A 24,430-nucleotide genomic window follows, 5' to 3' on the forward strand; every position below is an offset into this window, starting at 1 on the left:
ATGTCTTTTGATGCACAAATATTTTCATTTTAATAATATCACATTTATTTTCTTTTTCCTTTATGGGCTGTGCTTTGTGTGTCTTGTTTAAGAAATCCTTCATTATCTCATGGTCATAAGAATAGTCATCTAAATTCTAAAAGCTTCAAGTCTTCCATTTACATTAATATGGATTACATTTTTGTTTAGTATGCAGTAGGAATCTTTGATTTTATTTTTTCCTACATATATAATCAGTGGCCCCAACACTACTGAATAGTTCATCCGTTCTCCATGGATTATTAATGCCATCTCTGTCATATATTAATTTTTCACATTGATGGGTATGTTTCTGGGTCACCATTCTGTTCCATTCTGAACTGGATTATTTACATATTATTTTTCTTTGCTTATTCCTTTGCAAATGATGTCTTAAATAAGCTACATACAAAATAAGTCGTAATGTCTGGTATGGCAAGTTCCCTTACCTTATTCTTTAAATATACTTTTGATTTCCCATAAAAATTTTAGAATCAGCCCGTCAAGTTCCATGAAAAATTCTACTGGAATTTTGAGCAGCAATGCATTGAATTTAGAAATTAATTTGGTGAGAATTGACATCTTTAATATATTATTAGTATTGTATATCACTCTAATATTTAGGTCTTCTTTAATATATTTCAATGAAGCTTTATAATTTTCTCTACAATAGTCTTGCATGTCCTTGGTTAGATTCATTTCTAAGTATCTTATTTTTTGTTTTTAAAAAAAAATATTTTTTTACTACGTAGCAGAAAACATGTACAAAAAAATGCATAAACATAGAGCTCGGTGAGTTGTCAAAAAGTGAACACGTACCCAGGTCAAAAATAAAATCTAGCTAGAAGCCTATATGCTCCTTCCTTCTTTCTTCCAATCTCCACTAGGCTGAGGGTAACACTAACCTGATTTTAAATACAACAAATTAGTTACGAATATTTATGAACGTTATATAAATGGAATAATATAGCACATACTCTTTTATGTCTTGCTTTCTTCTCTCACATTATATTTGTAAGATTCATTAAGTGCTGTAACATATATTTATCCTTCATTCATTCTCATTCTTGTTAGTGTTCACTAATGTTAATATGCCCCAATTTATCCATTCTACTGGAAAAATAATGGGCATCTGAGTAGTTTCCAGTTTGGAGCTATTACAAATACTGCTGTAAAAAATATTTGTGTGTGTCTCTTGGTGCTCGTGTACATCCTTTTCCGTTGAGTAGATAGTTAGAAGCAGAACTGGTAGGTTATAGGTTATGCTTGTGTGTAACTTAGGAGATAACAGCAAACTGCTTTCCAAAGTCACTTTACCAATTTACACTCTCACCAGCAGTGAATGAGTACTGCTTGCTCTACATTCTTACCAACATAGTATTATCTTTTTCATTTCTGCCATTCCAGTGGGTATGTAGAGATATCTTATTGTGGTTTTAATTTACATTTCCCTACTAATTAATTAAGTTGAATATTTTGCATATGTTCACAGGCTACTGGATATTATCTTTTATAAAGTACCTATTCAAGTCTTTTGCTCATTTTTTAATTGGGCTGACTACCTTTTTCATATTGATTTTTAAGAGTTCTTTTTATATTCTGGACATAAGTCCTTTGTGAGATGTATGTACTGCAAATATCTTCCCCACTCTGTGGCTTGCCTTTTACTCTCTTTTTTGGTGTTCATAATTAATACAATTTCTTAATTTAATGTGCCATGTTTGTCAATATTTTCCTGTACGGCCACTGTGGAGTATTTTGGGGGGAGGGGATCCAATTTAATGAATCTTTCCTATTCTAAAATTATGAAGACATATTCCTCTGTAGTTTCTTATATAGAAGATCGATCTATCTATCTATGTATCTATGTATCTATGTATCTATCTATCTATGCCTTTCATATTTAGATCTACAATGCATATGGAATTGATTTTGGTGTATAGTATGAGGTAGGGGGTCAACACTTTTTTACTTCTAATATGAACATCCAATTTACGTAGCATCATTTTACTGAAAAGATCATCCTTTCCCCCACTCTATTGCAGTGGTGCTTTTTCCATAAATCAGGTGTCCATATATGTGTGAATCTGTTTCTAGAATATTCTCTTCTATAGTCAGTCTGTTATCACACCGTCTTAGTTACTATGGCTTTATAATAAGTCTTGATGTCTGATAGTGTAAATCCTCTAGAGTTGTTCTTTTTCAAGATTGCCTTGGCTATACTTGGCATTCTGTATTTCCCTATCAATTTTACAATAAGCTTGCTAACTTCTGGGAAAAAAACCTGCTGGAATTTTCATTGGATTTTTCTTACTTTTTATTGTTTATATTTAAGGGTATAACTTTACCACTAAATATCACTTTGGCTATCTACTATAAATTTTGACATAATAACTTTGTTATTATTTAGTTTTAAATATGTTATAACTTCCAATATGACTTTAACTTCTGTGTTACTTAAAATTATATTTTTGAATTTTTGAATATATGGATGGTATATTAGCTTCCTAGGGCTGCCATAACAAATTACTGCAAACTGGGCAGCTTAAAACAAAATAAATTTATTCTCTCACACATCTGGAGGCTAGAAATCTTAAACCAAGGTGTCAGCAGGGCCATGCTCCCTCAAAACGCTCTGGGGGAAAATCCTCCCTTGTCTCTTCCCTCTTCTAATGACCCCTGGTGTTTCCTGGCTTGGGGCAGCATAACTCCAATCTCTGCTTCTGTCTTCACATGGCCTCCTCTCCTGTTTTTATAAGTACACCAGTCACTGGATTTAAGGCCCACCCTAATCCAGGATGATTTAATTTGGAGATCCTCAACTAAGTACATCTGCAAAGACTCTATTTCCAAATAAGGTCACATTCTGAAGTTCCGAGTGGACGCGAATTTTGGGGGTGCACTATTCAACCCATTACACATGGATTTTTGTTTCATTTTGTTATTTTATATTCTTATTGTTGAGTTCTAATTTGGCTACACTGTGGTCAGAGAAGCTGATCAGTTTGAAAATCAATACTTTGAAACAAACAATTTTATCAATTTTTCTCAGTGTTCTGTGTGTTTAAAAATTGCAAAGTTCTCTACAAAAAGTCAAACTTTTATAATTTGTTGGTCAAATCTTCTCTAACATTATTTTTATTTCCTGGTCTCTCAGTTTCCGACAGATATGTGTGTTCAATTTACCTATATAGTCCTGTCATTTTTCCTGCATATAAGTTTGAGTATATGCGAATAAGCTCATAATTTTATCTTGGGGTGCATTTGATCCTTTTGTTACTGTGAGGTAAACTGTTTTATCTAATATTAATATTTTTTGGCTTTGAATTCTATTTTGTCAATATTAACATCACTCACTAGCTTTTCTTTGGTTAATATTTGCCAAATATATCTTTTTCCATCTTTTTACTTTTGGGAGAGGTGACAAATAAATTGTAATTTAATCAAAGTAACATACACACATGGTTTTTATTTATTTATTTATTTATATATTTTTTCCGAGTTAACATCTGTTGCCAGTCTTCCTTTTTTTGCTGAGGAAGATTGGCTGAGAGCTAACATCTGTGCCCATCTTCCTCTATTTTTCTGTATGTTGGATGCCGCCTCAGCACAGCCGGATTAGCAGTGTGTAGGTTCACACCCAGGATCCGAACCTGCAGAGCAGACGAACTTAACCACTACGCCACCAGGCCGGCCCCCTACACATGGTTTTTAAAGTCAAACAGTTTCATGAGACTTATAACAGAAATTAGCAATTCCCTGACCCATCTCACTCAAATCCTCAGTTTTTAAATGCCACCAATTCCTTTAGCTGTTTCTTCTGGTATCGATATCCTTATTTCCAAATAACATGCTTTACATTGCCGTATCCTTTTTAGTTCCAGAAATTATCTATTGATTTCCATCTTTGATCAATGGATTTATTTTTTACAAAAACTCTCCTGTCACACACATACCCCCTCATCCAATCTTCTGAAAAGTTTTAGCCCTATATTAATATTCAGTGTTTATATGTTATGTAAATAGTTGCCACAGTGATTAAATCAATAATCAGTTAAATCAATATTTAGTGTTTATAGATGATTGTGTCGTGTTTCTATTATTTACAGTTAAGCCAACCAGTATATTTTGATCACATTTATTTTGTTTTACAAACTTTTGCTTTTCCTGAAGAGTTACTAATTGCCTTATTTTTGCATTTGCAAAGTTTCTATGTACCAATCCCTACTTTATCCTTATAGATGTAAAAAGAAGTGAAAACCTCTTCTAAATATAGTCTACTACATAAAGTATTCTACTAATTGACTTTTTTCTTGCAGTCCTCAATCTGAATTTGTTCTAGATCTTCTGTACCACTGTTGCAATGGGAATTCCTTTCCCCTCTCCCCTATGTTGGCCCCATTTCCTCAATCCTATGTTTTCCTTTTTTTAAAAAAATGTAAATCTACTCTCTTGTTTCAGTGAAATAATTTTCCCTCAGAATTTCAAGGCATTACTCCTTTGGTTCTAGCACCATGTACTGCTTTTGAAAAGCTTGATGTCAGTCTGATTTCTATTTCTTTATATGGGACCTGTTTTCTTTTTGGAAGCTTTAAGAATCTCTTTTCTTCCCAGCGCTTTGAAATTTCAAGGTCATGTGCCTTGGTGTGGATTTTTTATGTACATGACAGTTCCTTTTAATATAGAAATTCATATCCTTCAGTTCTGGGATTTATTCCTATACTAGTCCTTTGATTCCTTCTTTTCTATCTTCTCTGTTGTCTCTATGGAACACCTGATTTTTGATATTGAACCTTTTGGGCCAGTCTTGAATTTTCTTTTTTTTTTTTTGTGAGGAAGATCGGCCCTGAGCTAACATCTTCCAATCCTCCTCTTTTTGCTGAGGAAGACTGGCCCTGGGCTAACATCCATGCCCATCTTCCTCCACTTTATACAGGATGCCGCCACAGCATGGCTTGACAAACGGTGCATCAGTGCCTGCTCAGGATCCGAACCGGCGAACCCCAGGCCACCGCAGTGGAGCGCGCGCACTTAACCGCTTTTGCCACCGGGCTGGCCCCTTGAATTTTCTTTCCTTTCCCTTCTTTTTATGTTCTATTTTCTAAGAGATTTTATATTCCAATCCTTCCACTGAGATTTTTATTTCACATACTTTATGGGCTCATTTAGCTATTATGTATTGGGTTATTATTCGGTTTCCCTAGGCAGGCATCCTCACCTCTATCCTTTTTAATACTTTAAGACAGATTCTGAGGCTGGGCTTCTCTCAGGGTGAAATGACCACGTAGGATTAAGCCAGAAAGAGGGCTTTTCCTTAGAAGTAAAATTTGGTAACAATTTTTACAATATTATTACAATTTTACAATATTACAACGTAACGACAGTAACAGTAACAGTAGACCCCCATAACAGATGGAAGGTTATGGGGGTCCTTCAGGTAACAGAGCCTGACTTTATTTCAAACACGTGATAATTACCAAATGCAGCCCAGGGGTGAGTTTTAGATGGTGAGTTCTTTGTGCAGACTTCTGATGGAGTTCCCTTAGTCTATCACTTTGTTCTCTGCCAATTTTTCCATATCAACCCTCTCTTCAAGTGTCTGACAGTGGGATCACAGGGTTACCTATGTCTACCAAATTGCCACTAGCATGTAGTTAGTGGCATGAAGGTAAGGGATTCCCTAGGGCATGAGGGTTTTCATTTGTGAACTACATTTTGCAAAAATATTTTCCTTTTTATTTACTTGGCAACCTCAATGTTAGCTGGCAGATGTGCTTCTTTTCTCTCATTTCAAAAGGCATTCATAAGCAGACTTCAAAATGTTTTTCAGTACAATAAAAAGTTATCTGGAAGAATAAATATGTGTACTTTAGCAAGCAGCCTTTCATTCATTTTCCTCATAAAGGCATTAATGCTATCACATGAAGTTATTAACCCTATGCCAAAACTGGAACACAGAGCCACCCTATGTTTGAAAACTGCCCTGGGTTCAGTAGCACCTACTTGACTAATAGCTATGCACAGGAATAAAAAACTGTAAACGCAACAAAATGACACAGGCAATTATACATGTAGAATATTCAGTGGCTACAGGTATTTTCATTTACTAAATACTATCACATATCAACTAAAGAAGTACAATGTCAGGGATGCAGAGGAAAAAAAATCAAATGGATCCCTAAATATTAAAAACTTTTATAAAACAGTAGGGCCTATACCTGAGGATAAAGCTGAAAACTTGAATACCCAGAGTGACCAGACAGATAAGGTGAATGAATGAAGCAGATTGGGTCTGAGATTTGTGGGACTGAAGCAAACAGAATGTATGTCCTCTCTGCAGGGGACAGTCATGCCTCAGGGGCAGCTGATTACTGCAATGGAGGAATGAAAGCTGACTGCAACTAGATATTCTGATTTCTCAAGGGAAGTGCAAAATCTTATTTTGGCAGCAAAATAAAAAAAGAATTTTAAAACACTATCTGAGCCATATACCTTCTTGCAGAATCCAACCTATGAGAAATTAGTTTGCACCATCTGACAGATAAATTCATGAGGCAATTTAATCAAGATTTTCTGTGGATTTTAGTCTCTAAAACGTACTTGACTGGATATTATTTCATTTCAAAAGTTGCAACATATTTTATTTCCCATAGTGAAAATAAAGTTTACAGTTTTCAAAATCTGTGAAGTATTTCAAAAGATTTTATAAATATTTTACCTTCTTGTATATATCCAACAAAATAGCTAGGAGAAAAGCTTGGGTAACAAAGCAGAAAAAAGATAAAGACTTGACAATATTCTCATTTTGGATGAACAGAAAAAAGCCGCAAAATACACAAAGCCAATTTAGTTACCTGCATTATCTTTCTGAAAGGGTTTCTTCCCCACTGACAAGGATGTCTTAGTCACTGCCCTCTTACTGTAGATCCCCTCTTTATGTTTAATGTTAACAGATGTCAGGTCATCATCCCTTGTGCCTAGGACTTGAGCAGGGAAGTCTGGAGCAACGGCATCATTGGATCCTACAGAAAAATGGGAAAGTAGTATAATTAACACAAATATAGGCATGAAGTTGAAGAAAGATAAAAAATTTACCTCTTAAACCACTTCTATAAAAAAGGCACTACACTGGGAGTGTTGTAGGGTAATCAGAAGGAGATGTCAGTCAAACTGAAGCTGTCAGATATGTACAATAAACTGCAACAATACAAGGCGGAGAAGCAAATGATATGAGAAGACATAAAGCAGAATATCAGTTCAGAAGGGAGACAATTTCCAGCTCAGGAAGGTTTTCAGAGGAAGGAAAAAATAAATTTATCTTGGAAAATAAGTAGGCTTTTTGAAATATGGAGAGGAAGGAAGAAGGGCATTTTAGGCAGAGGTTACAGCATTAGCAAAGATAAGGAGGCAGGAAAGCAAAGAGTATATAAGAACAGCAGACACTTCTGTGGTCAGGCTGGATTACAGAATACATTAAAGAGGGTGGTGGGAGAAATTAAAAAATAATTGTTTGGGACAAAATTCAGCAGGGCATGGAATCCACCAAGTGAAAAAGTGTAAATTTTATTTTACATGAAATGCAACATCATTAAAGATTTTTTAATAAAGGGAAAATATAATCAGCTATGTTTTAGGAAGATTAATCTGACAATAATACAAGAGACAAAACATTGAAAGGAAAGTCTTACGTAATAAAGAAACAGAAGATTTGCAAAATAATTTTCTTTTAAAATATGTTTCAATATTCCTATATCCACTGATAGGAGAAGTTTATTCAAGCCACATAGAAGAGGCAAAAGAACATCTTTGGACTTATAAGAGTTCGTAGAGAATTATCTTCTACAAAAATGTTTTTTCTTTCTTATCTGGGATTCTGTACTTCGTGCACATTCTGAGCACCTAAAACGTATATGGCAATAAGAGCTGGGTAAGTATCAGTCTCATCAGTACAGTACAAATATAAATAAGCCATGAAGGACTTTTCAGGACAGACTGCAAGGATCCTACTAAGCCTTCTGAGTCATACGTACAGATTATATTGGTCTCCTCTCAGATTCTGTGGCACCCCGTTCTCTTATTTGCTCACTACCTCTCTGACAAATCTTTAGTATCCTTTCTTCTACCAAATCTCTCAATGCTGGAGTTCCTCAAGGGGTCAGAACTGGGCTCTCTTCTCTTCCCGGGTGAACTCATTGATTCCCAATGTATGGAACACTATCTATATGCTGAGGACTAACAAACACGTATCTCTAGCTGAAACCTTTCTTCTGAGCTTCAGATTCTAGCATTCAGGACACAGGTTGCCCTTACAGCATTTTTTGAAGAAATTAGCAAATGATGTCCCTTTCTCAATTAAAAGTATTTAAGTTGGGCCAGCCCTGGTGGCCTAGTGGTTGAGTTTGGCACACTCTGCTTTGGCCTCCCAGGTTTGAATCCTGGGCGCAGACCCACACCACTCGTCTATTAGTGGCCATGCTGTGGTGGTGGCCCACACACAAAATGTGGCAACAGATGTTAGCTCAGAGCAAATCTTGCTCAGCAAAAAAAAAAAAAAGAAAGAAATTTATTATACATTATGATACAACACAAACAACTGTACATGGGGGTCATTCTCCTCACAAATACTTTCAGATACCAGAATACACACATCACCAGCAGCATGCACATGCACACTCTTCACCACCACCCTTCGTTCTCCAAAAGAGGTGACTATGTCAGGTTCAGAGTCAGGTGGGAAACTATAATTAAGTCTCTGAGAGCAGCGGGTGGATGAGCAAGAGAATCAACCTCATTGAAGCTGAGAGGCAGTTCAAAAAGAGTGTAGCTGCCCACATGTGCACATGCCAGTGAGCGTGTGTGTACATATTATCCTGCATCTGTGCACAGCTGTAGGACGTGTAAGTGTGGATTTATGTTTAGAGCAGGAAGAGAGTTCACATTATTGCTTCAGAACTCTAATTGGAGATCTGGAGCCTTCATGCCGACCTGTGTGTTTTCATAAAAAACAGGATATGTTTATGAGGTGAATAGTGTCACCTCTACGTGGTACCCTTGAGTATAACCTGAACATTTATAAACTGACTCTGTCTACATTCAGCTGCAGATTTAACATCTCTACATGGATGTGGAACAGGAATCTCATTTTTTTTTATTGATGCTTTAATAGTTTATAACATTGTGAAATTTTGGGTTGTACATCTTTGTCCATCACCATATATATGTCTCCCTTCACCCCTTGTGCCCACACCCTACCCCCATTCCCCCTGGTAACCACAGTACAGTTTTCTCTGTTCATGTGTTGGTTTATGTTCCACATATGAGTGAGATCATACAGTGTTTGTCTTTCTCTATCTGGCTTATTTTGCTTAACATAATACCCTCCAGGCCCATCCATGGTGTTCCAAATGGGACGATTTTGTCTTTTTTTATGGCTGAGTAGTAGTCCATTGTATATATATACTACATCTTCTCGATCGAATCATCAGTCGAGAACATTTAGGTTGCTTCCACTTCTTGGCTATAGTGAATAATGCTGCAATGAACATAGGGGTGCATAAGCCTCTTTGGATTGTTGATTTCGGGTGCGTTGGATAGATTCCCAGTAATGGGATAGCTGGATCATAGGGTACTTCTATTTTTAATACTTTGAGGAATCTCCATACCGTTTTCCATAGAGGCTGCACCAGTTTGCATTCCCACCAGCTGTGTATGAGGGTTCCTGTTTCTCCACATCCTCTCCAACACTTGTTGTTTTTTGTCTTGGTGATTATAGCCATTCTAATGGGCATGAGGTGGTATCTTAGTGTTGTTTTGATTTGCATTTCCCTGGTGATTAACGATGTTGAACATCTTTTCATGTGCCTATTGGCCATCTGTATATCTTCTTTGGAGAAGTGTCTGTTCATTTCCTCTGCCCATTTTTTGATCGGGTTGTTTGTTTTTCTGATGTTCAGTTGTGTGAGTTCTTTATATGTTATGAAGATTAACCACTTATCAGATATATGTTTTGGAAATATTTTCTCCCAGCTGGTGGGTTTTCTGTTCATCTTGATTCTGCTTTCATTTGTCTTGTAGAAGCTCTTTAATCTGATAAAGTCCCACTTGTTTATTTTTTCTTTAGTTTCCCTAGTCTGGGTAGGCACGTCATCTGAAAAGATTCCTTTATGACCAATGTCAAACAGTGTGTTGTCTATATTTTCTTCAATGAGTTTTATAGTTTCAGGTCTCACCTTCAGGTCTTTGATCCATTTTGAGTTAATTTTTGTGAATGGCAATAGCGGATGGTCCTCTTTCGTTCTTTTGCATGTGGCTGTCCAGTTTTCCCAACACCATTTATTGAAGAGACTTTCCTTTCTCCATTGTATGTTCTTAGCTCCTTTGTCGAAAATTAGCTGTCCGTGTATGTGTGGTTTTATTTCTGGGCTTTCAATTCTGTTCCATTGATCTGTGTGTCTGTTTTTGTACCAGTACCATGCTGTTTTGATTACTATTGCTTTGTAGTATGTTTTCAAGTCAGGGATTGTGACACCTCCAGCTTTGTTCTTTTTTCTCAGGATTGCTTTAGCTATTCGGGGCCTTTTGTTGCCCCATATGAATTTTAGTATTCTTTTTTCTATTTCCGTGAAGAATGTCATTGGGATTCTGATTGGGATTGCATTGAATATGTAGATTGCTTTAGGTAATATAGACATTTTAACTATGTTTATTCTTTCAATCCATGTGCATGGGATGTCTTTCCATTTCTTTATGTCATCATCAATTTCTTTCAATAATGTCTTTTAGTTTTCATTGTATAGGTCTTTCACCTCCTTGGTAAGATTTATTCCTAGATATTTTATTCTTTTTGATGCAATTGTGAACAGTTATTATCTTTTTGAGCTCTCTTTCTGTTAGTTCATTATTAGCATACAGAAATGCAACTGATTTTTGTAGATTCACTTTGTACCCTGTGACTTTGCTATAGTTGTTGACTATTTCTAATAGTTTTCCAATGGATTCTTTAGGGTTTTCTATATAGAAAATCATGTCATCTGCAAATAGTGAGAGTTTCACTTCTTCGTTGCCTATTTGGATTCCTTTTATTCCTTTTTCTTGCCTAATTGCTCTGGCCAAAACCTCCAGTACGATGTTGAATACGAGTGGTGAGAGTGGGCAGCCCTGCCTAGTTCCTGTTCTCAGAGGAATGTCTTTCAGTCTTTCCCCGTTGAGTATGATGTTGGCTGTGGGTTTGTCATAAAGAGCCTTTATTATGTTGAGGTACTTTCGTTCTATACCCATTTTGTTGAGAGTTTTTATCATAAATGGATGTTGTATCTTGTCAAATGCCTTCTCTACATCTATTGAGATGACCATGTGGTTTTTATTCTTTGTTTTGTTGATGTGATGTATCACGTTGATTGATTTGCAGATGTTGAACCATCCCTGCGTCCCTGGTATAAATCCCACTTGATCATGGTGTATGATCTTTTTAATGTATTGCTGTATTCGGTTTGCCAATATTTTGTTGAGGATTTTTGCATCTACGTTCATCAGTGATATTGGCCTGTAATTTTCCTTCTTTGTATTGTCTTTGTCTGGCTTTGGTGTCAGGGTGATGTTGGCCTCGTAGAATGATTTAGGAAGTGTTCCATCTTCCTCTATTTTTTGGAATAGTTTGAGAAGGATGGGTATTAAATCTTCTTTGAATGTTTGGTAAAATTCACCAGAGAAGCCATCTGGTCCTGGACTTTTATTTTTTGGGAGGTTTTGGATTACTATTTCAATCTCTTTACTTGTGATTGGTCTATTCAGATTCTCCATTTCTTCTTGGTTCAGTTTTGGGAGGTTGTATGAGTCTAGGAATTTATCCATTTCTTCTAGATTGTCCAATTTGTTGGCATATAATTTCTCACAGTATTCTCTTATAATCCTTTGTATTTCTGTGGTATTCATTGTAATTTCTCCTTTTTCATTTCTTTTTTTGTTTGTTTATTTTTTTCCCCCAAAGCCCCAGTGGATAGTTGTATGTCATAGCTGCACATCCTTCTAGTTGCTGTATCTGGCCTCAGCATGGCCAGAGAAGCGGTGCGTCGGTGCGCGCCCGGGATCTGAATCCAGGCCGCCAGTAGTGGAGCGCGCGCACTTAACCGCTCAGCCACGGGGCCAGCCCCCCGTTTCATTTCTAATTTTATTTATTTGAGCCTTTTCTCTTTTTTTCTTAGTAAGTCTGGCTAAGGGTTTGTCAATTTTGTTTATCTTCTCATAGAACCAACTCTTTGTTTCATTAATCCTTTCTACTGTTTTTTTGGTCTCAATTTCATTTATTTATGCTCTGATTTTTATTATTTCTCTCCTTCTTCTGGCTTTGGGCTTTGTTTGTTCTTCTTTTTCTAGTTCTGTTAGGTGTAATTTAAGGTTGCTTATTTGGGCTTTTTCTTGTTTGTTAAGGTGGGCTTGTATTGCTATGAGTTTCCCTCTCAGGACCGCTTTATCATACCATATGATTCGGTATGGCATATTTTCATTTTTGTTTGTTTCCAGATAGTTTTAGATTTCACCTTTAATTTCATCAATGATCCACTGGTTGTTCAGTAGCATGTTGTTTACTCTCCACATTTTTGTCACTTCCCCAGTTTTTTTTTCGTGGTTGATTTCCAGTTTCATAGCATTATGGTCTGAAAAGATGCTTGTTGTGATTTCAATCTTCTTAAATTTATTGAGGCTTGCTTTGTTTCCCAACATATGGTCTATCCTTGAGAATGTTCCATGTGCACTTGAGAAGAATGTGTAGTCAGATGTTTTTGGATGGAGTGCTCTGTATATGTCTACTAGGTCCATCTCGTCCAGTTTTTCATTTAAGTCCACTATTTCTTTATTGACTTTTTGTCTAGATGATCTATCCATTGATGTAAGTGGGGTATTAAGATCCCCTACTATTATTGTGTTGTTGTTAATGTCTCCTTTTAGGTTTGTTAATAGTTGCTTTATGTATGTTGGTGCTCCTATGTTGGGTGCATGTATATTTATAAGTGATAAGCCTTCTTAGTAGAGTTTCCCTTTTATCATTATATATTTCCCTTCTTTGTTCTCTTCACCTGTTTTATCTTGAAGTCTACTTTGTTTGATATGAGTATGACAACATCTGCTTTCTTTTGTTTGCCATTAGCTTGGAGTGTTGTTTTCCATCCTTTCACTCTGAGCCTGTGCTTGTCTTTAGAGCTGAGATGTGTTTCCTGGAGGCAGCATATTGTTGGGTCTTGCTTTTTAATCCATCCTGCCACTCTGTATCTTTTGATTGGAGAGTTCAATCCATTTACATTTAGGGTAATTATTGATATATGAGGGCTTACTGTTGTCACTTATTTTTGTCACTTATTTTCCAGTTCTTTTGCAATTCCTTTGTTTCTTGCCTCATTTGTTTCGGACTACCAATTCAGTTTGGTTGTTCTGTCTTATGACTCTTCTACTTTTCTCTTTGTTTATCATATCTGGTTTTGTTTTGATTATTTAGTGGTTAACTTGAGGTTTGTATAAAAAATCTTGTGTATGAGATAGTCCATTATCTGATGGCCTCTTATTTCCTTATACTAAGTCAATTCAATCACTTTCCTCTTCCCCTTATAAGTTGTTCTTGTTATACCTTATTCTGTCTTGTGTTGTGGGTGTGTGTTTACAGTGATGAGGTTATTTTTATTTTTGGTGAATAACTTCCTTTGATCTTTGATTTTGGTATTTAAGTGGTTGCTAACCTATTCTGGTAAAGATCTACTATTTTTCTGAGTTTATCTACCTATTTTTCTCCTTGCTCCAAGCTTTGTATTCCCTTTCTCTTCTTTTTTTCAGGCGTGAGGGCCTTCTTGAGTATTTCCTGTAGTGGGGGTCTTGTGGCTATGAACTCCCTTAGCTTTTGTTTATCTAGGAAAGTTACTATTTCTCCATCATATTTCAACGAAATTTTTGCTGGATAGAGTATTCTTGGCTGAAAGTTTTTGTCTTTCAGTATTTTGAATATATCATTCCAGTCTCTCCTCGCCTGTAAAGTTTCTGTTGAGAAATCCGCTGAGAGCCTGATGGAGTTCCTTTGTACATTATTTTTTGTTTTTGTCTAGCTGCCCTTAATATTGTTTCTTTGTCATTGACTTTGGCCAGCCTTACCACTACATAAGACATGGAGTGGGCCTTTGCCTGCTGACGTATTTAGATGACCTATTGGCTTCACTTACTGGTGTTTCCTGTTCCTTCCCCAGATTTGGGAAGTTCTCAGCTATTATTTCCTTGAATAGGCTCTCTGTTCCTCTTTCTCTCTCTTCTCCCTCAGGAATACCTATAATTCTTATGTTACATTTCCTAATAGAGTCAGATGTTTCTTGGAGACTTTCTTCATTTTTTTTTAGTCTTAGTTCTTTCTCCTCTTCCATCTGGAGCATATCTGTATTCCTGTCCTCTATACTGCTAATTCTTTCCTCCATATTGTTAGCTCTGTCCTTTAAAGATTCCAGATTCTCCTTTATCTCCTCCATTGTGTTCTTCATCTCCATCAGTACCGATTGGTTTTTCTTTATGATTTCAATCTCTTTTGTGAAGAAACTCCTAATATCATTGAATTGTTTGTCTGTGTTATCTCATATTTCATTGAGTTTTTTTATTATAGCTATTTTGAAATCTTTGTTGTTCAGGTTATGTATTTCTGTGTCTTCAGGGTTGGTTTCTGGGTGCTTGTCATTTTCTTTCTGGTCTGGTGATTTTATGTACCTTTGCACTGTGGTTCCTGTATTGGCTTTATTTTCCCTCATCCTGGAAACATCCGGTTGTAATTTCCACCCACCGCCACCGTGTGGTGGTGAACGGCTGTGTAATCTGAGCCCCCTGCGCTCTGCTGCGGCTGTTCGCTGCGATCCGCCGGCAGCTTGGTCTGGTCTGGTCAGCTGAGCTGTAGTGTGCGGCTTATGGGGAGGCGGGGGGCTCTCTCCTTTGCCCGCTGGGTCCCTGGCGTGGGGGGCTTCTTGGTCGCCCCTCATTATCCACTCTCCTGGGGTGCTCAGATGTTGATGGTAGCCCTGTAGTTGTTCTGAATCCTCTGTGTGGGAGTTTCCCACTGGCTGACAGAGCCCGAAGAGCTACGGTTTCCCCACAGAGGGCTGCCCCTCCCCCATCTCTGGGAGCCACGCAGACCGGGGTCACTGATTTGATGGGGAGGGAGAGGAGTTCTCCTTACCTCTCCCCACTTCCTCCAGGGGCCTAGCATGTTCCTCTCTCAGATGTGCAGCAGCGTGGATCTTTCCGTCTTGCCTTGCACTGTCTAGCAGTCTGTTCTTGGTTTGTGACTGTTCCTTTTGTTGTATCTTATCAGGGGAAGAGTTTATGGGAAAGTTCACTCCGCCATGACGCTGACGTCACTCAGGAATCTCATTTTTAACATGTCCAAAGCAGATATTTCGATCATCTTCCCCAAATCTGCGTCTTCCTCAGACTTCTCCATCTCAGTAAATGGTACCTCTGTTCACCCAGTTGCTTACTTTAGAAAACTAGAAATTATTTTTTTCACCTCCTTCTCCCTCACTCTCCATATTCTATCATCAAGTCCTGGAGGAAATATTTCCTAAAAATAAGTTGACTGTGTCCACTTGTCTCCATCTCTATCACCATCACTCTAATCCTACATGCTATCATCTCTGATACTGACTACCGCCAAGAGCCTTCTAACTAACTGGTGTCCTCAGTTCGACTTCTTGACCCTCCCCACCTTGGCTCCCTACCTTCTCATCTACAAGCCATTCTCCATATAGCAGCCAGAATAAATTTACAAACGTAAATCAAACCACAGTTGCCTTCTAACACAAAATTCAAATGCTTTAATATGATTTACAAGACCTTGCAAGATCTTGGACCTACCTATCTTTAACCATATCTAGCCACCACTCTGCTCTACCCACATTGCCTTCTTCTCATTTGTCAAATACATCCAACCCTTTCCTGCTTCAGGAGCTCTGCTCATACTGTTCCCTCTGGCCAGAAGACTTTCATTCTCCACTCTTTGCCTGCCTAACTCACCTTTGTCCTCTAGATCTCAGCTCAAAAGTTTCTTTCTTGGAAAGGCCTTCACGAGCTCCTAAAACTAAATGGGGTCCTCTTATTATTCTCTTAGAATTCTTCTTTATTTTCTTAGCACATCATTTGTAATTATGTACTTATTTGTGGTCTATTTGTTTAATATCTGCCTCCCCACTTGAATATACACTCCATGATTGTAGGGGCCAAGGTTACATTGCACACTCCTATAAATGTAGAACTTAGCACAGTATCTGCCAGGAACACATTAGGAGCTTGAATACTTTTTGGATGAAGAAACAAATGAACATGAGCTGAAAGCTTTCTGTCACCTTAAAAAAAAAAAAAACTTGGGCATTGTAGGAAATTCAGAGAAGAATGCAAAAACAATTAAAAAAAAACAACCAACCAAACTTTGGTTATATATCTTTCTAAATGAATGTATACTGGGATCACAACATATATAGTTTCATATCTTTTTTTTTCACTCAAGTAAGATACATTTTAAATGGAATATAGAGTTTAAAGTCAGTATATAAGGTGAAAAACCATGCAGGGTCAAAATCACCCTTGAAGGTTCCTTAGGAAGGCACCACGTTGAAACTGACATTCTGTCTGCTCAATATATCAACCAGAGTCCACTTTTTTTTCCCTCCTGGCTTACAACAAATCACTCTGCCTGCATCTGAGCACCTGATGAAGTACCTGGCTTGTGTTTAGACACCACGTTGCACCAATAAGACACTTTAAACTGTAGAATGACACTCAAGGAAGCAAAATAAGATGCTTAAACTACAAAAGGCAAATGAGGACAATGAACTTTGAGAATGGAGATGTTCCACCTCTCATTTCAAATGCCCTTGGTAATATGCTCAGAGTGCACAAAAACACTTGCATTTTTAAAATTCTCTCTCCTTCTTTTGTTAAATATATGTAATTGAACTTGCTTAAGTTAAATGCATGTATGAGACAATGCCAATGTATGCTAAAATTATGTATCATAGCTAAAGACATTTCATTGTAATCCATTCATCTGAATGGTTTATGCTATCTTAAAGTTTCTTGTTTTCTGTTCTTGTTCTATATTATTTTGCTAATTTTGTACACAATAGTAATTTGGAAGATAGATATCTAGTCTTAAAATTCTATTACAGATTTTTGGTAACTCTTTTTTAGTATTTTTTTTATCATAACATATACATAAAATTTACCATTTTAACTTTTTTTTTTTTTTTTTTTTGGTGAGGGAGATTGGCCATGAACTAACCATCCGTTGCCAATCTTCTTCTTTTTGCTGACAAAGATTGGCCCTGAGCTAACATCTATGCCCATCTTCCTCTATTTTGCATATGGGATGCCACCACAGCATGGCTTGATGAGCAGTGCGTAGGTCCACGGCTGGGATGTGAACCTGCGACCCTGCGATGCCAAAGCGGACCACGTGAACTTAACCACCACACCACCAGGCCAGCCCCTTAACCATTTTTAAGTGTACAGTTCAGTGGCATTAAGTATATTCACGTTGTTGTGCAACCATCACACCATCCATCTCCAGAATTTATTCGTTTTCCCAAACTGAAACTCTGTACCTATTAAACAATGACTCCCTTTTCCTCCTCCTCTCAACCCTTGGTAATCACCATTCTACTTCGTCTCTGTGAATTTGACTACTCTAGGTACCTCATATAAGTGAAATCTTACAATATTTGTCCTTTTGTAACTGGCTTATTTCACTTAGTGAAGTGTCTTCAGGGTTCATTCACAGTGTAGCATGTGTCAGAATTTCACTGCTTTTTAAGGCTGAATAATAGTCCATTGTACATATATATCACATTTTGTTTATCTATTCATTGGCTGATAGACATTTACATTGTATCCACCTGTTGGCTATTGTGAATAATGCTGCTATAAACATTGGTGTACAAATATCTGTTCAAATCCCTGCTTTCAATTCTTTTGGACATATACTCAGAAGTGGAATTGCTGGATTATACAGTAATTCTATGTTTAATTTTTTGAGGAACCACTATACTGTTTTCCATAGTGGCTGCACCATTTTACATTCCCACCAGCAATACACAAGGGATCCAAATTCTCCATATCCCTGCTAACTCTCTTTCTGTTTTATAATAGCCATCCTAATGGGTATGAAGTGGCATCTCACTGTGGTTTTAAATTGTATTTCCTTCATAACTAATGATGTAGGGCATTTTTCATGTTCTTTTTGGCCATTTGTATATCTTTCTTGGAGAAATGTCTATTCAGATCCTATGTCCTTTTTAAAATTAGATCGTTTTGTTGTTGTCGTTGAGTTGTAAGAGTTCTTCTTATATTCTGGATATTAATCCCTTATCAGACATATGGTTTGAAAATGTTTTCTGCAATTCTGTGAGTTACCTTTTGTAGAGCCGTAGCCTACGTGCCCTATAGCAACCATGTGTCCCTCTGGCCCTCTTCTGGGCAGGAAGTCAACCATTTGGGATTTGTAATGATCCAGGGCCTGGCCAACCCGCATCTTAATTACCTCATTCAAAGCACATCACATCTTGAAGGAACATAGAGCCCTTCCACATGAGTTGCTGTTCCTGGGAATGCTGGTTGTACCAAGGAGAGTCCCTCCTGATAAGCACATAGCCTTTGTCCCCTGCCTATATAAGCAACCCCCTCTCTGCTCACGGTAGTGGGTGCACAACTCCAGCCAGCCAGCCGCTCCTGGACACTCCCCGTACGTAAGTCCCAATAAACCTATGTGTCTCGTACACCGTCTCCAGGTCTTTTCTTCAGTCTCTCCACAACCTATCCCACACTGCTTACACAACTGGGCATGTAGCCAGACACCTTTTTACTCTATTGATAGTGTTTTTTGATGCACAAAAGTTTTGAATTTTGATGAAGTCCAATTTATTTTTTCTTTTGTTGCCTGTGCTTTTGGTATCATATTAGAGTTTTATCAAAACTTCTTTAACCTATCTGATCACCAAGCCGTGAATAAAATGAAACCCTTTAGTCTCTTCTATTAAAGACAAAAAATACATTAAATTGATATTTCTTTTCATGCCTTTCATTCCAAAATTAACTTCTGGAACTTTTTTTCACCTTGTAACTAAATATTCTATTTAGATGAGTTATGTTAAACTGGCTTCAAAGTTTACCACTGGTCATTTAACAGTACTTCATTTCTCTTTCTTGAACTCTTCATTTTGATCCATCTCTTTAGCTTGGTGTGTCTTCAAGTGAATTTTTCCAGAAGGTACAGAGGTAGAATATATTTTCTAGCTCCCATATACTTGTGAAAATGTCTTTTCATTACCGTACTGCTTAATGAACATGCACTTGGGTCCATAAATTCTTTTTTTTTTTTTTTAATAATTTTATTTATTTTTTTTTTCCCCCAAAGCCCCAGTAGATAGTTGTATGTCATAGCTGCACATCCTTCTAGTTGCTGTATGTGGGACACGGCCTCAGCATAGCCGGAGAAGCAGTGCATTGGTGCGCGCCCGGGATCCGAACCTGGGCCGCCAGCAGCAGAGCATGCGCACCTAATCGCTAAGCCATGGGGCCGGCCCTATAAATTCTTGAATTATATAATTTTCCCAATAAATAGAGATTTTTTTCCCTTTATTTCTTACAGTAGTATTTTAAATAAATTTGGTATCATACTAAATTTTGCCCCCTTAACTATATAAGCTTTAAAAAAAAAAAAACCTTTTTGTGTGTGAGGAAGACTGGCCCTGAGCTAACATCTGTGCCAATCTTCCTCTATTTTTCTATGTGGGACACTGCCACAGCATGGCTTGATGAGTAGTGTGTAGGTCCAGGCCCGGGATCCAAACCCGCAAGCCCTGGGCCACCAAAGCGGAGTGTGCAAATGTAACCACTACACCTCCGGGCCAGCCCCACGTATTTTTTTTGAATTTGATAAGTGAACAATACATCAAAAATCTCAACATCACTCTTTTTTGGGGGGGGATAGAATGCAAATTTTGTCTGAATTTTTTTTTAATTGAGGTAACATTGGTTTACAACACTATATAAATTTCAGGTGTACATCATTATATTTTGGCTTTTGTATAAACTACATCGTGTTCACCACCAAAAGTCTAGTTGCCATCTGTCACCATACAATGTGCCCCTTTACACCTTTTTTCCTCCCCCTACCTCCTTTCCCCTCTGGTAACCACCAATCTATTCTCTGTATCTATGTGTTGTTGTTTTATCTCCCACATATGAGTAAAATCATTTGGTATTTGGCTTTCTCCATCTGAATTATTTCGCTTAGCCTAATACCCTCAAGGTCCATCCATGTTGTCGCATATGGCAAAATTTCATCTTTTTTATGGCTGAGCAGTACTTCATTGTATATATGTGTGTGTATATATATATATATATATATATATATATATATACACACACCACATCTTCTTTACCTATTCATCCATCAATGGGCACTTTGGTTATTTCCAAGTCTTGGCTATTGTAAACAATTCTGCAATGAACACAGGGGTGCATATATCTTTTCGAATTAGTGCTTTCATGTTCTTTGGATAAATACTCAGAAGTGGAATAGCTGGATCAAATGGTAGTTCAATTTTTATTTTTTTGAAGAATCTCAATACTGTTTTCCATAGTGACTGCACCAGTTTACATTCCCACCAGTTTTTTTTTAAGCTGTACATTTATAGGTTTTTTTCTTTTATTTTAACTCAAAATCTTATTCTAATATGTATCTCATTCTCTTTCTATTGATTTTTGTCTGAATTGTATGATAATTTTCAATCTGCATACTGTGTTCCCTACTTCAGGAAAGGGAAGTTTTCCTTACTTTTGTTCACATTGTTCTGCTTTATTCCTCAGCTACAAGATATACTTCTTAGTTTGGTTCCTCACATCTCTCATCTTTTTTCTCATCATTTGCATTTTGTTTTTCTTTTTCCTCTGTATTTTTGGAGACTTTCTCAAGTTTGTTCTCATCACCAATTCAATTTCCTTCATGTTAATTTTACCCTTTCTTGCCTGCAAAATATATTTTAAATCTGCTACCAAATATTTACATTTTCAGGCAGTCTTTTCTTCATTTGTTCATTCCTGCCTCTCCTTTTTCTTTTTTTAAATTGAGATATAATTTACATAACATAAATTCACCAATTTAAATAAATGTACAATTCAGTGATTTTTAGTATATTCACAACCAACACTGCTAATTCCAGAACATTTGTGTCACCCCGAAAAGAAACCCTATACATGTTAGCAATTACTCCCCATTTCCCCCTCCCCCACAGCCCCTAGCAACCACTAATCTACTTTCTGTCTATGTGGATTTGCTTATTCTAAACATTTCATATATATATATATAGTATGCAACCTTTTGCTACTGGCTTGAATTCTTTATTTCTCCCTTTAATAGTGTTAGGGTTTTTTTTCTTTTTAATTCTGTTTTTCTTAATATATTTGGGACAATGTTGTTAGGTGCATATACATTTACAATTGTTATATCTTCTTAATGGATTGACCCTTTTATCATTATAAAATGACCTTCTTTGCCTTTAGTAATAATTTTTGTTTTAAAGTCGATTTTAGGGGCTGGCCCCATGTCTTAGTGGTTGAGTGCGCGCACTCCGCTGCTGGCGGCCCGGGTTCGGATCCCGGGCGCGCACCAACACACCGCTTCTCTGGCTATGCTGAGGCCGCGTCCCACATACAGCAACTAGAAGGATGTGCAGCTATGACATACAACTATCTACTGGGGCTTTGGGGAAAAAAATAAAGGAAGAGGACTGGCAATAGATGTTAGTTCAGAGCCGGTCTTGCTCAGCAAAAAATAAAAAAATAAAGTCGATTTTATCTAACAATAGACACTCTAGCCCTCTTTGGTTACTGGTTATATGGCATACCCTTTTCCATCCTTTTACTTTCAACCAATTTATCTTTGACTCTAAAATGAGTCTTTTGTAGACAGCATATAGTTGGATCATGTCTTTTTATCTACTCTCCTAATCTCTACCTTTTTTTTTTATGAGGAAGATCGACCCTAAGATAACATCTGTTGCCAATCCTCCTCTCTTTGCTGAGGAAGATTAGCCCTGAGCGAACATCTGTGCCCACCTTCCTCTACTTTGTATATGTGACACCGCCACACAAGGCTTGACGAGCGGTGCGTAGGTCCGTGCCCGGGATCCGAACCGGGGAACACCAGGCCACCGAAGCGGAGTGCACCAATTTAAGCGCTACACCACCGGGCCAGCCCCTTTGCCTTTTTATTGGAGTATAATCCATTTACATATAATGTAGTTACCAATAATGTAGAATTTAGGTCTGCTATTTTCTATATGTCTTTTTTGTTTCTTGATTTCTCTACTAGTGCCTCTTTTGTGTTAAATAGATATTGACTAGTGTAGCATTATAATTCCTATGGTAACTCTTTTATTATATATTTTTGAGTTATTTTCTTAGTGGTCCTGGGAATTACCATTCACATCTTAATATAAATTAACAATCTATTTGAATTAATACCAATTTTAACAGTAGACAAAAACTTTTCTCCTATATAACTCTGTCTCTCCCTTCTTTATGCTGTTATTTTCACAAGTTACATCTCTATACATTTTGTGTCCAATAACACAGATTTATAATTATTGCTTTATGCATTTGTCTTTTAAGTCATATAGGAGAGAAAATGGAATTACAAACCAAATACATTTAAACTGTCTTTTGTATTTACCCATGTAGTTACCTTTACCAGAGCTCTTTATTTTTTCACGTAGATTCGAATTACTCTCTAGTGTCCATTCATTCCATCCTGAAGAATCCCTTTAGTATTTCCTGTAGGTCAGTTTGCTAGCAATGAACTCTGTTTTTGTCTATCTGACAATGTCTTAATTTCTTGGTTGACAGTGTTTTTCTTCCACATATTTGAACATGTCATTTCAATGCCTTCCAGCTACCGTGGTTTTCTGATGCAAAATCATCTATTAATCTTATTGAGGGTCCCTTGTACATGATGAGTAGGTTCTCTCTTGCTGCTTTCAATATTCTTTTTGTTTTTGTCTTTGGACAGTTTGATTATGACGTGTCTGGACATGGATCTCTGAGTTTATCCTGCTTGGACTTCCTTAAGCTTCTCAGATGTGCAGATTAACAGTCATCAAATTTGGGAAGTTTTTGGCCATTATTTCTCCAAATATTCTTTGAGTCCCTCTTCGTCTTCTGGAACTCCCATTATGTGTATAATAGTATGCTTTATGGAGTCCCATAGGACTCTGAGATTCTGTTTATTTTTCTTCATTCTTTTTTCTTTCTGTTTCCCACACTGGATAATCTCAATTGACCTAACTACAAGTTCAATGATTCTTTCTTCTGCCTGCTCAAATCTGATATTGAGCTACTCTAGTGAATTTTTAATTTTAGTTACTATACTTTTCAACTTCAGAATTTCTATTTGGTTTCTTTTTGTAATTTCTATCTCTTTATTGATATTCTCTATTTGGTAAGACACTGTTCTCAGACTTTTCCTTTAGTTCTTTAGACATGGTTTCATTTAGTTTTTGAACATATTTTAAATAGCTAATTTAAAGTCTTTGTTTAGTAAGTCCAAGGTCTGAGATTCCTCAGGGACAGTTTCTAAACTGCTATTTTGCCTGTGTATGGACCATATTTTTTTGTTTGTAATTTTCATATCTTGTAAAGTTTTGTTGAAAACTGGACATCTTTTTTTTTTTTCCAAGGAAGATCAGCCCTGAGCTAACATCCATGCCAATCCTCCTCTTTTTGCTGAGGAAGACCGGCTCTGAGCTAACCTCTATTGCCAATCCTCCTCCTTTTTCTCCCCAAAGCCCCAGTAGATAGTTGTACGTCATAGTTGCACATCCTTCTAGTTGCTGTATGTGGGACGCAGCCTCAGCATGGCTGGAGAAGCAGTGTGTCAGTGCGCGCCCGGGATCTGAACCTGGGCTGCCAGTAGCAGAGCACGCACACTTAACTGCTAAGCCACGGGGCCGGCCCCAACATCTTAAATAATATAATGTGGCAACCCTGGAAATCAGATTCTACTCCCTCCCCAGGGTTTCCTGTTATTGTTTTATGTTGTTTTTTAAGTGACTTTTCTGAACTAATTCTGTAAAGTCTATTAATATTTCTACTCAACTAGCTTAGTGGTCAGCTAAGGCCTAGACAGAGACATCCTTAAACACCTAGAACCAATAAATCTCTCTGTCTTAGCCGAGGGGCTATGTGCACATGGCAGGGCATGCCTTCAACACTGAACCAGGCAGTTGTCAACTCTGCCTTAGCCTTCCCTTTCTTCTTGCACAGAGCCTCAAGGGCAGCCAGAGATAAAGGGGAAGGCCTTCTCAGGTCTTTCTTGAGCATGCACACAGGCCTATGCATGTGT

The 24,430-nt window shown here is 37.3% G+C and overlaps 1 protein-coding gene across 8 annotated transcripts in view; it reads right to left on the reverse strand.

Annotated features, from left to right (window-relative positions):
* ALMS1 (ALMS1 centrosome and basal body associated protein) overlaps nucleotides 1-24,430 on the reverse strand; it is a 228,084-nt gene that overhangs the window by 67,855 nt on the left and 135,799 nt on the right. For all 8 annotated transcript variants that reach the window (XR_009221653.1, XM_058550936.1, XM_058550939.1 and 5 more), the window contains exon 13: nucleotides 6,873-7,040. Coding sequence is in view for 7 of the 8 variants with exons in the window: in XM_058550936.1 (XP_058406919.1) it covers nucleotides 6,873-7,040 (168 nt within the window). In the remaining variant the exon portion in view is untranslated. The remainder of the gene's footprint in view (nucleotides 1-6,872; nucleotides 7,041-24,430) is intronic.

The sequence above is a fragment of the Diceros bicornis genome, chromosome 12, assembly GCF_020826845.1.
Source record: "Diceros bicornis minor isolate mBicDic1 chromosome 12, mDicBic1.mat.cur, whole genome shotgun sequence".
Lineage (NCBI taxonomy): Eukaryota > Metazoa > Chordata > Mammalia > Perissodactyla > Rhinocerotidae > Diceros > Diceros bicornis.